General features: G+C 41.5%; 1 protein-coding gene across 2 annotated transcripts in view; it reads right to left on the reverse strand.

Moving 5' to 3' along the window:
• The window catches only part of RAB31 (RAB31, member RAS oncogene family), a 58,052-nt gene that overhangs the window by 21,610 nt on the left and 20,622 nt on the right, over positions 1 to 15,820 (reverse strand). For both annotated transcript variants that reach the window (XM_021387669.1, XM_021387668.1), the window contains exons 2-3: positions 11,789 to 11,868; positions 8,824 to 8,905 (exon numbers count right to left, since the gene is read on the reverse strand). In XM_021387669.1, coding sequence (XP_021243344.1) covers positions 8,824 to 8,905; positions 11,789 to 11,868 — 162 coding nt within the window. The remainder of the gene's footprint in view (positions 1 to 8,823; positions 8,906 to 11,788; positions 11,869 to 15,820) is intronic.

Consider the following 15,820-nt stretch of genomic DNA (forward strand, 5'->3'; position numbering starts at 1 on the left):
GAATATTGCCAGTGTTAGCACCAGAAATTTGAAAACATGCAGAAAAGCAGGCATCTTTCACAGGATTCTGAACAAGAAGATTTTAAATGGAACCAGGATGCAACCTACCAATTTTTTGGCAGGGTTAAGTTTTAGCTGGATTCCTAAACCAGTTTGTTGTGCATCAGGTATCCCCCTTTTGGCTGAGCCAAAAGGAAGGTGTAGGAATGCATGGCAGAGAAGGAGGAGGAAGGAAAGGAACACTAGACGCCAGACCGACATTGGTTTAGATCACACTCAAGTAGTTCTACGCTTGCAAAACTGCTTTGTGCACATCTCTCTGTGGGTATAGCCTATTTCTACAATTGGATTCACCCCCCCCCCCCCCATAATCACACTAAGGTTAGAAAACACCACTAAGATCATTTAGTCCAACCACTGACCCATCACCACCATGTCCACTAACCCATGTCCCTGGTACAACAAGGAGGTAAGAAGCAAAAGCAAGAAAAACCTCTTTTGCAACCTTTTGGGAGAATAATTAATCACTTCAACAGTGTGTTGCATTCCAGTAGCAGCAAGGCCAGATTAAGTCAGCTGAGCCCTTCCTTGTGTCGAGAAACAGAAACTGGCACACAGAGGTGCAGCACGCAGGAGGAATGCAGTTCCTCTGCTGCTTAAGATAAAGTTATCTGTTCAAATATTCCAGTTCCTTATAAGCTTGCAAAGAGGGTGGGCAAGACAACAGCATGAGAATTCAGAAAGGCAACTGCTTATGAAAGGCACTGAAGATCAGAATAGCTGTTGGTAAAGAACGTGTGACTTCCCTGCCCTACAGTGCTGAAAATCTATTTACTTGCTCAACTGGCAGGACAGTTATTTCCTCTTCCATTACTTTAATGTAATAATTTAGCTATAAGGCATTTTGAGAAAATATGTCATCCATATTTGGACATTTGTTTGTTTTAAATGTTATGACAGATTTCATCCAGGATATAAGTTCATATTCCTATTTGGATAAACCTGACACTCAGGATCTCATATTTTACATTGGCAAAAGTGACCAAAAATGGGATTTCAATGCACCTTAATGCTATTTCCTAAAGTCTGTGAAGGAAAAAACCAACAAAGTACACTAGAAACGGCTACCATCAGTTATTACAGTACAGAATAACTATCAAATAAAACCAAAATTATATTCCCTTTGTCATTACTTTCATAGTCTAATATGAAGCATCATGATATACTGTGTCCCAGTCATAAGAAATCACTGCTGTTCTCAATAAAAAAAGAAAAATTATGTTTGCAGCACTGAATAAATCAACAAGCATTGAAAAAAAATTGTAACTGGGAATAATTTTCATCAACTAATAACAGACTCTCTTAACAAATGTGTTTTATCAGCATTGATTTTCAAAGGTTACAAACAAAGCAGTAAAAATATTAAGCAAATAACTAGGCTTATTGAATGCTTTTTTTCCCCAACTCTTTCTTTTTTTAGTTTCACCGCCCAAAAGCAAAGTCGTCTTGAACATTTTTCTGGCCTAATTACCTGGGAAAAAAAAAAAAAGAGTCATGCAAAATTAATTAAAGAGATAGAAAATACTAATGTGCACATTTCTCACCTGCCAAGGACCAAATGTGGGACAGAAGCCCCAAAACAAGTGTCACGCAAAAAAAGCAGCTCACAAAATTTAATCTCATGGGATTAGCTTCCGTATTAGAAAATTACAAAGCCTATAACCTTGATTTTTACAGCTCAGTATTTCTGTATCCAGAAATTCCCAAGAAAATTAAGAGAAACAGGAGCAGATCAGGATTTGGAATGAGAACAACCCTGCTTCAGAAGAAGAGCCACCTGAAGGCTACAGACTGTGACTACTCAAATTCTGAATACCTAGCTTGAATGACTAAAATTCAAAAATTCAAGCATCGACACTTCCCTTTACCTGAAAGATCAATACCGAGCGGTCTTTTGCTTTGCCAGTCTGCTAAACCAGGCTTTTTCAGTCCAAAGATGAGGTCTAACACCGGTGTCCCTTCTGGGGACTGGGAACACCTCCTGCCTGCACGATGAGTAAACCATCCTTAGTAGCTCACCCAACAGGGAAATTCAGAAGTCCTGTACCTCTCATTTAGCAACCACGAAAACGTTGCCAATTTGCACCAGAGTGCCAAGGTAGCACATAGGAAATATGATCAATATCCATCACACAGTACCTCAAAAAGCTTTTGTAGGGTTTGGTAACAACTTGTGAGGCTGAGGTCACTGATACATCCAATACAACAGTTACACTGTAGGGGCATGTTCCAATTCAACAGCCATAACCAGGATAAATGGGCCATTCAAAATATAAGCAAGGAACCTATTTTACCACAGACATATCAAAGAACAAAATTCATAACTTGAGTAGTTTTGGGCAGTCTTTCTGACTCTTTCCCTTAGAGCAAGTCACATAAATATCGATGAGAAGCTCAGCTGGTATCAGAGTACCTTTGCATTCACACTGCTCTACCAATGCATTCCCTTTGCACTTGTGGTTCACCATCTTCCCTCTCTAAGGAAGAAGCAGTGAGGCCAAGCGTGTGTTATGAAATTTCCCCTGAAATCAGGTCCCCTCTTTCTCTTGGAATTTGACTAGAGAGAGCCCAACCCTCACAACTGTACAGCCCTGCGCTATAAACTCAGTCTTACGCGGTACAAATGCAAGCTCAGCATAACCAAATTCCAGGAGCTCTGGGGGATTTTGCAACCCTAGACCTGGCCATCTCACTGAAGTCCTTGCAAAGGGCAGAAAATGGAAGCAAAAAGCTATTAAGGAATTCAGCACCTAGTTAAAAGCTCTGCAACTTTTTCCATGAAAGCCCTTCTGCTTGTACTTCCTGTATATCTCATTGTGGAGAGGGGTATATTTGGTTTTAGGAAATGCTTTTTACATTTCCGCTGTACTAACTGCGCAGAATGGGGAAGAAGAAAAACCCACAAAGTAGCTATATCGGAATACTTAGAAGAAAAAATTACGAAGGGAGCATAACATAAATCACACCCAAGCTGTGGCAGTGAAAGTCTCTTAACCATGTCTTGTGTAACATCGGTTTAGAAAGAAAAAGAGAGGCCAAATGAATATGAGAAAAAAAAAAAACTACCGTTCCTGCCTATTTATAACAAGGCTGACAAATCCTGCTGAAGACAGCTTGGCTTCACTCAGTCTGCCAGAACACCAAGGAGCAATAATTCATGTCTGCAGCTCTTTGCATCATCCTGGAGTGCTACACCCCAGCACTGGCTCACTGCCACACCAGGCTGCCTCCTCCGAACTCCACAAATAAAAAGGAAAAACAAAAACAGACAACACTCAGCCTCTCCTCTGGATTGCATCCTCGTCTGTAAAGAGCATCACTTGCTGCAGAAGGATTACAATTTTGCCCTTCTGCAGAGCAGTAAGGGTAAGGATGCACAGCACAGGCAGAACCAGTGTTCTACAGGTATTGCACAGCTCGCATCAAGGGCTAAATTCAGAGTGTATTTCCCACATGCTCTTTTCAAGTATCTGCAGGTGCGCATCAGCACAAAACTGCTGCAATCATTTGACTAGATTTCATTCCCATTTTTAAGAAGCTGCTCTCTGACTCTGATTACATACATAGCAACTGAGTGGCCAAGACCAAATCCCTTGGCTGCTCTCGATGTGTATAGCATGAGCCCACTGCAGCAGTCTGTGCACCATTAACAGCACGTATCTATGTGTATTTAGAAGCATTTAATGCCTTTTTAAAAAAAATCATCTTCAAGGCAGAATCTGCCAAGAAACAGAAAATCCCAAGTATGGAGAGAAGCAAAGGCAATGAACCGTAAGTGTCAAACAGATTATCCCGAAACATAAGCTTCTCACACAAACAGCAGCAAAGGGAGGGATAAAAAATTCCTGACATTCTCAGCTGGCAAAGAGTGAATGGAAAAATGTTATGCATGAATGCCACTACCAGATATGATTTAGCATTTTATAACCTTGAGTAGTTCTGGCTGCCATGATTCAAGATTGAGAGGAAAGCTTAGAAGTGTACAGGTTATCTCACATCATTGTTTCACAAAGGCTAGAAAAAGAAAAAGGAAAAAAAACATCAGTCAGATGCCACCTCTGTAAAGATACACAAGAAATCTCACGATCTGCAAGCTCAGTAAGCCGTGTAAGATACGTCTGTCTCTGACCTACAGGTCATTTTGCTAGTTAAATTGATGAAGGTTTACTAAGAAAAGGAGCGTTTTTCTCAGATATCTAAGAACTCCAGAAGTGAGGAGGGAAAAAAATGCCAGCGATTTAGGATAATCTTTTTGAAGATATTGGAAGTAAGTGAAAAACAAACCTTTTCAGTGTCACAGAAGCGAGCTGTGCTGAGCTCTTCTGAAGTTTACAGTCATTAAGCACAACTTGGAAAGGATACCACACCTAAACCATGGCTCAAGCACAGACTACACATGCTGCAAGATTGTTGAAGCTTGAGAAACATGTCTGCATGCACCAACTTAACCTTGCTTTATGTTCATCCTAATAATGGCAAAATTAATATATTCACTCACTAGTTCCAGTGCCATTTGTGCTCTTACACACACACACTGCCAAATCACCCTTTGACCTTTGCAGCACTTAGGCAGTAGCTCACCATGGGGATGACCTTACACCATGTATAGGAAACCATCTCCACACTGCAGACTACCATCACAGTATAAAGCCATAAAACAAAATTCAGGTGACGCCTTCACTGCAGAAGTAACTGAAGCCATTGATGCATGCTGTAACCTCCTCTCAGAATAGTCTGGTTTCAGTGGAAACATCCAGAAGTTTGGTGTTAGGTTGGTAAGGCACATGGCGCTAATAACTGCTGACCTGTCCCCATCTGAGACGGTGTCCACACAGTATAGCCAGCTCCAGCAACATGCTGAGTTCCAGGGTTTTGTTACTGGAGAGAAGTCACCTTGGGATGCAGGATGTCACCGCTGAACCAGTTGCTCGTGGTTTCGTGGTACCAACAGCAAGGCACCCTGCATTCCCTTGTCTTTAAAGAGCTGAAATCCACTACCTCAGTTTAGCTCCAACAGCTAATCTCCAGTTTAGGAAAAATGAGGCAAAGCAGCTCTCCTATCAAGGAACGCTTCCATATCTTACCTTGTGACACTGCCTTTAAATCACCAGAGCAACTACTGTCACTCACAAAAGAGGCAGCTATGAATTGCTACAGATATCTTTGCCAGTCTTTGCCTGGAAACTGAGCAGTTTAAAAAAAAAAAGTAAATCTGAAAAGGACAGAGATAAATTTTCCTGCCCCAGAAACATAGCCCTCAGGCTCCCTAACTATTTGCTATAGTATTCCTCAGCTAGCAAAATGGAAAGCTGGCAGCCACCCAAGGTATCCAGACAAAGCATTGTAATTAGAAGCTACTTAGGGCATCATGAACCAAAATATATGCTAATAAAAACATCATTAGGTAACTTGTGAAGAGTTTGTTCTGAAGGAAGGAAGTCTTTGCTAACAATAATTTAATTGTCAAGAATTTAAGTCCCGAAGTCCACATCAACAATTGAAATCTGATAAGGAAAAAGATGGAAGAAAAAATGACATTTGAAGAACAGAAAGGCAGAGGGAAGGTGACAGTCTGAAAAACAGAGTAAGTGAGCTCATTTGAAAACATAGCAACAGCATTCAATTGGGTCTGCAGAGACCAGCACTTAGACACAGACAGGCAGAGGGATTTTGTTAAGCGTGCTGCCTGTTTAAGGCTCTGCCTACCCAAGAAAGGGAAAAGAAGAAACAAGATAAAAGGATTAACAAAAGCTCTCTCCTTTTTTCCAATCAACTACAATGCATATTATCCACAGCAATGCTGTGGGAAAGCCACGTGCCCCCCAGTTCTCCTCTAGAAACAGTGCTGAGCATTTGTTCCCACCAACACTGCCACAGAAATGCTTTTGATTTCCACTTTCTGCTGTATTAAAGTCATTGTGCAGGAATGATATCTGCTCAGTACCTCCTGTAAAATGGCAACTGTAATTACTTCTTGATTCTGCCTATAATTCTAAGTGTCCTGACACAAAAGAAATAGAAGTATTTATGTAATATCCACACCAATTAGAAGTTACCTGCTCTTCATGATCAAGCTCTGACCAGTTAGCCCGCATATTCAGTTTCTTGAATAAACCCAGGTAATACTATAAGCTTTTAAAACCAATAGGGACCAACACTTTTAAAGGCTCGACAAGTGACACATGGGTATCTGAAAGTTGATTTAATGCCTCAAGGGGGTGCTGAGCACTTCCAGCTTGCTTCTTTCTCGTCTTCTTCTTCTTCTGAGCATGACTTTTTCAGAAAGAACCACATGAATTTCCAGGTTCTTCCAACTGCAAGAGGGTGGCCAGGAGGCACAGCACGCAGACACAGCAACAGCTGGCACAGCTGGGGGAAGTACAGTGTGCCCCATATCCAGAGTAAGTACACGTGCGTCCTATGCTTGGCCTTGCACTTTGGAGAACAAAGCCAAACGGACACAGTGTTCAAAGAGCAGGAAGTGCTGAACAGAGTTATCAGTAGGAGCACTGACGAAACTCCCAGACTTTATCACTGGAACATAAATACTCAACAAAACTACAGAGAACAAGGGAAGGGCAACAGCTCACAAAGCAGAAACACCACTTGGAATACATTTATTAGCACACTATTAAAAACAGCAGTCTGTGGTAGGTTGAAAACTTTGGGTCAACACTGCTATTCAGAGGATAATTAGAAATTGATAGGGCAGGAGACAGAAAAGAAAGAGCAAAATAATGAAGACAAAGTAATGAGAGTCTCAAATTAAAATGAGTAAGCTACCAAGAAGCACTGTGCGTTTACCTGTAAAACGGGGATGTTCCAGGACAACATGGACATCTTGGGAAACTCAACTGCCTTGCTAACAAGCCCTCAACACCCAACATTATTTATCACAGATTTCCTGACTCAAATGATGCATTAATTAGTTTCATAAATACTACTTGTTACTATTCATCTACTTTAAAAAAACTAATATTTCTGACATTAAGAATCCTAATCTGCTTTCTCATGCAGACTTAATATTTATACCTAAATTTCAATAACCAAGTTTCACACAAAGTACATAATGTGATGAGTGAACAACTGGCTGATGTTCTGTGCTCAGAGAGCTACAGTTAATGGGGTTACATCAGGCTGGTGGCCAGTCACTACTGGGGTCCTGCAGGGACTAGTGACAGCAACAGGACCCAAGGCAATGCCACTGAGCTGTGCCAGGGGAGGGTCAGGTTGGAGGCTGGAAAAGATTCTTCACCAGAGGGCGGTGGGCATGGACAGGCAGCCCGGGGCAGTGGTTGTGGTACTGAGCTGCCAGAGTCCAAGGAGCATTTGGATACTGCTCTCAGACACAGGGTTTGAATTTTGAGTGGTCTACGTGGAGCCAGGAACTGGACTCAATGAACCTTGTGAGTCTCTTCCAAGTCAGGATATTCTATGATTCTACATTTATGTGCCAAAGAGCTACAAGGGGGAAAAAAAAAAAAAAAAAGATGGGGCAGTGGAGAGAGGACAGAGAAAGAATAAGCAAGGAGAAGCAAACCACAGGAAAGAAAACTGAACCTTTACTACCTCTGGCCACTGAAACTTCACATGCACTCTTGCAATACCTAGTTCAGCTCCAGGCCATATAGAAATGGAACAAACAAGGTTCAAGGGAACATATGATGCCGTATTTCAATAATGTTTTTATGATCCCTGTTCCCATCACAAATAACATACTGAATTGCTGAGTCAACAGATTTCACTTGGCACATTTTATTTCACGCTACACATCGTAAACAATAGCATAAGTATTTCCTGCACTTAACTGGAAGAATCTTTATCGTCTGCAATTCAAGTGCCAGGTTTGGAGAACACAGCAGGATGCAGCACACTGACACTGCAGTTTGTACAAGCATCTCCCTTTACCTCACTCTATCATGAGTATAGCTACATTTTTCTAAGAACAGAAACAGTGTAATTTCACAAGAAAGTTTAAAGCATGCTTTCAAATATCTTTTAAAATACATGTTTTTCCATTTCTTTCAAATTTCTCAAGTCAAATGTGGGCATATATTAAGAGAACTCTGCAGCCAGCCTCTAATTAAATACCACTGCCATTAATCCTATTAAAAGAAACAAAAGATCAGACAGCCATATATATGCAATCAATGGGAATGATTGCCCAAGAATTCCATTATGGCTTTTTTGAAAAGCCAAAGGAAAAGCTATTTAATTTAAGCAATTCATTTGACAAAAAAGATACGAACTCTATCAGGTTCGAGTTGCCAGTGCTAGTTTCAAAAACATTAGCAGACACAACCTGCGCCCACATTCAGTGCCCCAGCTCAGGACAGCCTTGGAGTCAGCGCTAGCTCAGCCAAGCACCTTCCATTATTAATGAAAGCTGCCACACATGAGCTGGGGAATACAACACGGGGATTGCCTAGACCTCAGGCATGGCCCAAGCCATGGCAAGGCTGCCTTAAGTGATTAAAGCGTGGGCACAGGCAATGTCTGCAAAGCTTGATCATGAAACCAGAGCTGAAATCCACAGGTTCCTTTTAGGTCTGATGTATGGTCAGTTTGCCTCTGCACTTCCCCCAGATGCAAAATGGGAACATACTTAATAGCAATTGACAACCACCTGCTTTGCAGAGCCTCGTAAAGGTTCAGCAGATAAACACTTGCAAAGTCTTCTGAAGAGGAAAAGTTATTAAAAAAAGTGCACCAATGCATTAAAGAGATCATGATAACAAAAATATACTACAGAGTAATACTCACCCTCTCCTGGCCAGCTGTATCCCAGATCAGAAATTTATGAAGCTCATTCCCGCAAGGCACAGTTTTAGTCATGAAGGATGCTCTGAAAAGAAGAGAAGCCAGATATCATTTATAGCTAAGAGCAAGAAGCAACAGAAATTTGTAGTGTGAATGACACCAAATAAAAAACGACCGACTTTGGCCAGTTCTGCTTTGTTAGAATGCATGTAGGGCAACTCTAAAACCTTGATAAAATGCCTACAGGAGTGAAAGGCTCCCTTTACCAGACTAAGTATACAATACTTTATTTGTATTTTTCAAAAAGCAGAATGAGATTCTGAGATTCAGAAGGCTCATGTCCACAGGAACACAAATGCTCCTTCCACTCTCACTCAAATCCTGCCACCATCTGTCTCCATCTTCTTGGTGACACAGGCCTGAGAACGTCAATCAGCATCACATCAGGCAGGAAATGCACAAATTTTCAGTCAAATCTAGGAGGTTAGCCATGTGCACAGGTGATTTAAGCACTAGGGAACAAACAAGCCACCTGCTGAAATGCACATGGTAAACAAACTGAAAAAAGCTTTCCCCTCCTCAACTCCAAGGGGGAAGTCTCTGTAGGAAATATGATTTGCCTGTGGTTTCAGTGTGATTTCTCTTCTTTTATGAAAGAAGATTAAAGTTTCTTTACGCTTTTCCCATATTACAGCATTTGAATTGAAAGCTGGCCAGGAGAGACTGCCAAACTGGTAGATTCCCCTGCCCTCATCCCCATCCTACCTACACTCTACTGAACGATTTCTGCTGTGGGAACTTTTTTCCCCAGCTCATATAGATGCATTAGATAGGATGCACTGCCATTACAAAAGCATCAAACTACATCAAATGATGTAAGATTGAACAAAACATCTCTGAGAATGATATACAAGAGTTCCCCTTTACGGCCACCTGCAAATTCCTTGAATTTAACAATGCTGCATTTCATACAGAAATAGTAAGTAAGGAAAACAACAATAACAACAGCAGCAGCATTTTCTTTGGTTATTTTCAGGATGTGTGCTTTCAGATATCACCCTTCTTCTCTAGGTATTAAGCAACACTTTACAGTTCCAAAAACAGGGAATTCAGAGCCTCGGCAGCTACTGCCAATTGCAGGGACTGCGTATCTTAAAATACTGATTAATTTGGAGAAAATAACAAAAAGCTTATCCACAGTCGTCCTACACAGATGAGTACTAGCTACTGGATGCAAGCTAGTCTTTTAATCACATTTTAATCCTCAAATAGAAAAATATTTTTCCTGTTATCACAATTATGAAAATTAGAGGGATTTTTTAAATCAATTTGAGCAGAAGATACTTACTTAGCAACAACAACTACTTGGGGAAAAAGGCTGATGATGTAGGAACGAAGAACTACTCAAGCTCCCATCAATTCCTTCACTGCCAATAAGTGTCCTTCAGCCAGCAATGTTATTCATTACATGCTTCCTTGCTTCCCTCCTCTCTGCCTATTTTCCTGTATTTATTACATTTGAAAGTCCAGAATTGCCCTGGAACTTCAGGCAACATTCAGCTGGGACTCCTCATGCATTCAAAGGCATAGATTTTGAAGAAATCTTCCCACCCTCCAAACACGACTTAACAAACAAGACCAATCCTTCACAGAAGATTGAAAACAGCTGTAACACACAAGCAACATCAGCCTTTCCACCCAAGTTACTCCTTTCTGAACCCTGTATATTAGCTTTCTCTCCCATGAAAGATAAAGAATTTTCAAAATTCTCCTGATAAGGCTGGACTTGGCAGATTTGTCCCTAGGATGCTGAAAGAAAAGGTTTTCGGAATTAAAATCATCTGAAGGATCAGTATGTTTCTGATGGTCTGAAATCCAGACACTTGGCAGTTTTTAATGGAGAGCAGATGTGAATTAATTATACTCTGTTTAAATTGCATTATCCTGTCTTCCTCAAAGTAAGGACAATGTGATGCATTCCAAATCTGTGTGAAAGCACATCCACATCTGGGAACATGCATGTCAACACTGTGGTGCAGCCTGACAGCACACACAACATAGAAACATTAGCAGTTCCCCATGATTCTTCCGCCATCACTCAGCTGTGGGCTGTCCTGGTCATCGTACAGATCATAGCATGTTTGTGCAGTGGGATTTCATTTTTTTAAGCTCCAAGGATCAGATTTGATATCTCACTGACCAGTGGGAACTAAAGTGATTTTATCCTGAAGCTCTATGATCAATGCATCATCTCACATGGGCAGCTCTTGACAAAAAAAAAAAAAAGGAAAGTAAGAGACCTACGATGAGCTTAAGCTGGGTGAAGAAAAACAAAGTAAATTAAAAGGAGGACAGTAATAAATTATTCTTAGGATTATTTAGGTTTTGAGGACTCACTAGGAGCTTACAGCAAAAAGAGTACAAGGTCCTTTTTCTGTTTGCGTGAACAAAAATCTGAAATATCCCTATGCCTATACAAGCACGTAAAAGATCAGGGCTTTGGCCTTGAGTCTTCTGTGAAAACTGAAGTAACTAGCATTTACTTACACAGACTTCCTTTTCATTCTGGTACACAGAAAGGAAATAGCAGTACAGGTATCATTGTTATCCAGTCAGCTCATACACATGAGCTCTCTCTATATGAACATATATATATTTATATATAGACGTGTGTGTGTATAACATACTTAATACATACTCCGTGCAAAGGAAGTAACAGCCATGCACAATACAGTTAAATACAGAGTGGTCCTGGGCAGCTCCAGAAAGAGCTATATCAAGAGACACCAATCCCATGAGAAACGTGGCACAGCTCTGTCAGCCCCTTCATCAGAAAGCATACAGGCAAAGAAATATATACACACACAGTGGACACAAAAACACAGTGTTCAGAGCCTTGAAAGTAAAGAGCTCTATTGAGGGCAATTAGTGTATATATTCAAAAGAAGATATTACGCAGAGTACTCACCCAATAGTGGGACTGATATTGTGATCAAAGTGGTCCTGGACAAATCGACAAACAATGCTCGATTTCCCAACCCCAGTATCCTGAAAATAAAGAAGAGCGTTCAGTGAATTCAGGAGACCCTGAATACCTATATTTCATCTGAAGAAACAGTCTAATATTAATTTGTGAACATGAACTTCTCCGTACACTGGCAGCGCTAGCTTCACAGAAGGAATCCTTTCATGGTAAGAAGAAAAAGCATATATGGTAGGCAATTTGCAGAAGCTTCAGGTGCTTTTGAGAAGACAAGGAGCCCAGAGGGCCCTCTGTGCCAGCTGTGTTACCAGACTGGGGTGAAGCAGCACTCCTTGGAAGAGGACACAGCCCTTCCTCCATGCTCTCTAAATGGATGCAGCCCACTGTTTCTGTTTGAAGGAAAACCCTTACGGCCCCCCACAATCAGTAAGGAAAAATAAGAGCAGTGCAATACTGGAATCAAATGCAGAATCCCTTCCAGACAAGGGGTGAGAAGGGAAAAGAAGGAGAGAGAAGGGGAAGAGAGAGGGAAGCTTGACATTACTCAGAACTACAATTTTAGGTATTTAAGATATGAATGAGTTCCCCAAAAAGCAGCATTTTTCAGTTTCTCTCTGCTCTCCCAAGCAGCCTTTGTAGAAGAACATAAATTATACAGAGAGTTATAAAAGAAGAGGAACAGCTGTATCACCGTGTTTCCCCTATAAATGCAAAGAACCTCCTCAGAGACGAAGGCAATGCCAGGAAATCGATCCTGCCCTTTCCCAGACGTCAACAATGACTGCCCAGGGTCCAATCTAAGGCATTAAGAAGTCAATGGAAAGCTTTCTATTAACGTCATTAGAACTGACTGCAGAACCTCACCTGTATCCACATTTTTAAGACATTTGAGTAATTTACACCAATTTCTCAGAAAGTGCCAAGAGAAGACAGGACTACACATATAACTACAGTTAAAAAGAAAAAAAGCCTCGGACTTTCCTGTAATCAATTTTGCACTTTTTAAATATTCTTCTCAAATATAAAAAGAGTGCCAGTATTTAATTTCCTTCCCCCATGTTTAAATGAAACTGTATTGCCGCTGCAAGCAAAGTCTTTATGTACCGCACTTAGCAGAAAGCCATCGTTTCAACTCTCATATTTAATTCAAGGCTGTCCTTAGTCAGCTTAAAAGCCACAATAAGTGTTCATGCTGCACAGACAGTTGTTTATCTACTGTGTTCAATCAACAGAAAAAAATAGATCAAAACCAGTAAAAGTGTTTAAAGCCAGCCCCGCAGACTTTGATCAATAGCAGCAATGCATCCTGTTGCTTTTCCCAAATTTTGCCTTTGTTATTGATTCCAGCTGAGATCTCTATATAACCACTACATCAGGATGACACAACACATTATAAAAAAAAAAAGATAATCCTCTGTGCTGAAACTGAGAATCGAGTAATTATCTTGCATTTAAAAAGCTGTGGAGAAAACCAGAACTACCACCTACTGGATGTGAGGAATTACGTTTCCCTCTGATGGAGACAGTTTCTGCCACTGCATTCAAAACTAGACATTGGTTCCCGTGACCTGATGGCGTTCTAGTTTCATAAGAGTTTTTCCCTGCTCCTTCAATGGGTCACTAAGAAGGGCAACTGCAATTACATCCCTTGAGCAAGAGGAACTCTGTCTCTGGAGGGACCCTCAACATCTGCAAGCATGGACCAAAGCTCAGCTCAGCTTACTGGCAGCCCCAACCTCTTCAATTTTTGGTTGATAACTCTTACCACCATTTTGTTACCATTTTGGTAACTAATCTCCAGAAGTTTTTATTTCTCTCACAGCTAAAATTAAGTATGTGTCAGCCACGCCATTAGCCCTCAAATAACTTAAGAGCACCCTTAGACTTCGCTGCTGTGGTTGCTTTTCCAGTCCAGTTCTTATGTTTTCCTCCATATGTTGGTACACATGCAACATCAAATGCACAACAAGGAACAAAAATGTGACCTATATAAGAGGTTACAGCAGCAATGAGCTGAGTGGATTTGACAAGCTTCAGAAATTGAGAATATATCCTTAAGAGTACGTTGCACTTTAAGGAACAGATCCCGTAATTATTCCAAAGAATCCTTATCCATGTGAAATCCAAGGGTTTCCAGCATTGCATAATGTGCACATCATGATCAGGAGCGGACCACTCCATGGAAGGAACACCAAGCATGGAATATGCCTTTAGGAATTACTTTGAATCAGGGTGTTCTTGATGCATTTGCAGTGAGCAAGGATGGCATACACTCTCATTTACACTGTGAGAACAATTGGATGAGTCACTCACAAAAGCAATTTCATGTTTTTCCTTCCTTCTTCACAAGTCTCGTAGCACACTTAGAAAATTTCAGTTATAAACTGCACTGAGATAAGCAAAAGGGTTTGGAAGGAAGGAGTGGGAACACAACCCACAATAAGCAAACTGCTATTAGTTCACAAGAAGCAGCCACAACTTCAGAATCTTCCCCCAGCCTGCAAAACGTATATGGAGAATGGCTTGAGAGCAGCCCCAAGGAGAAGGATTTGGGAGTGTCAGTTGATGAAAGACTCAACATGAGCCAGCAATGTGTGCTTGCAGCCCAGAAGGCCAACTGTATCCTGGGCTGCATCAAGAGAAGTGTGACCAGCAGGTCGAGGGAGGTGATTCCACCCCTCTACTCTTGTGAGACCCCACCTGGAGTACTGCATCCGGTTCTGGGGCCCCCAACACAAGAAGGGCATGGAGCTGCTGGAGCAGCTCCAGAGGAGGGCCTCAAAGATGATCAGAGGGCTGGAGCACCTCCCCTATGAGGAAGGACAGAGAGCTGGGGCTCTTCAGCCTGGAGAAGGCTCCAAGGAGATCTGACAATGGCCTTCCAGTACCTGACGGGGGCCTACAGGAAAGCTGGGGAGGGACTTTTTATAAGGGCACATAGCAACAGGATGAGGGGAAATGTCTTAAACAGGAAGAGGAGAGATTTAGACTAGATATTAGAAAGAAATTCTTTACTATGAGGGTGGTGAGACACTGGAACAGGTTGCCCAGGGAGGCTGTGGGTGCCCCCCTCCCTGGAAGCATTCTGGGCCAGGCTGAATGGGGCTTCGAGCAACCTGGTCTAGAGGGAGGTGTCCCTGCCTATAGCAGGAGGGTTGGAATTAGATGATTTTAAAGGTCCCTTCCAACCATTCTATGATTTTATCATCTCAAGCAGTATCAGATGTTTCTGATAAACACAAGGAACCAATGCATGCATGATCAAATTTTGATTTTTTTTTTATGCCTAAAGCCTGAAAATGCATGCTCTCCTCCTCTAAAATCCCTCACTCATGGTTTCAGACATGAAGATTTAAGAGCACAGAGCAGTTCCCACCCACACCCCTGCTCACAGAGAGCTCCCCGGCTCCTCTTGGCTCCCATCTCTATAAAGGAGAAGAGGCTGCATTTCAAGCCAGCAGAACTACAGCAAGCTGGCAACTCATTTGCAGGCAAACAGAGATACTCATTTCTTTCAGCTGACCCACAGCAGCATAGAGGAAGATTAAAAAAAACACACCACAAAGTTCAATATGAGTAATATATGTAAAAAGAAAACTGTTTTCCCATTACAAATAGGCAGTTGCTATAATCCTCTGTCCACTGTTCCAGACGTGTGCGCCCTGGCAGGAAAAATCAGCTCTTCAATTTAAGTCTGGATGTCTCATTTATACCTTCACACCACTGTGGGACTCAGTCCTCCAAGCACTTTTCCACACGGCACAGAGCTACAGGACTCTGTAAACACATCCCTGGTTAGGACCTTATTCTTCAGCCTGACACATAACATCTTTTAATGGATTCAGATGGCTCAAATGCTATTGTGCTGAGCAAACTAAATCTTTCATGTAAATTCTTTCTACATCTGAAATGGAATAAGTGTTGAATTCACAAGAAATCCACGCATATTGTGACTGATGACTCAAGTGCAGCCCCATAATTAGGCACACTGCTGCAACAGCTATTTTGCTCTTGACG

This window comes from Numida meleagris, chromosome 2 (assembly GCF_002078875.1).
Source record: "Numida meleagris isolate 19003 breed g44 Domestic line chromosome 2, NumMel1.0, whole genome shotgun sequence".
Lineage (NCBI taxonomy): Eukaryota > Metazoa > Chordata > Aves > Galliformes > Numididae > Numida > Numida meleagris.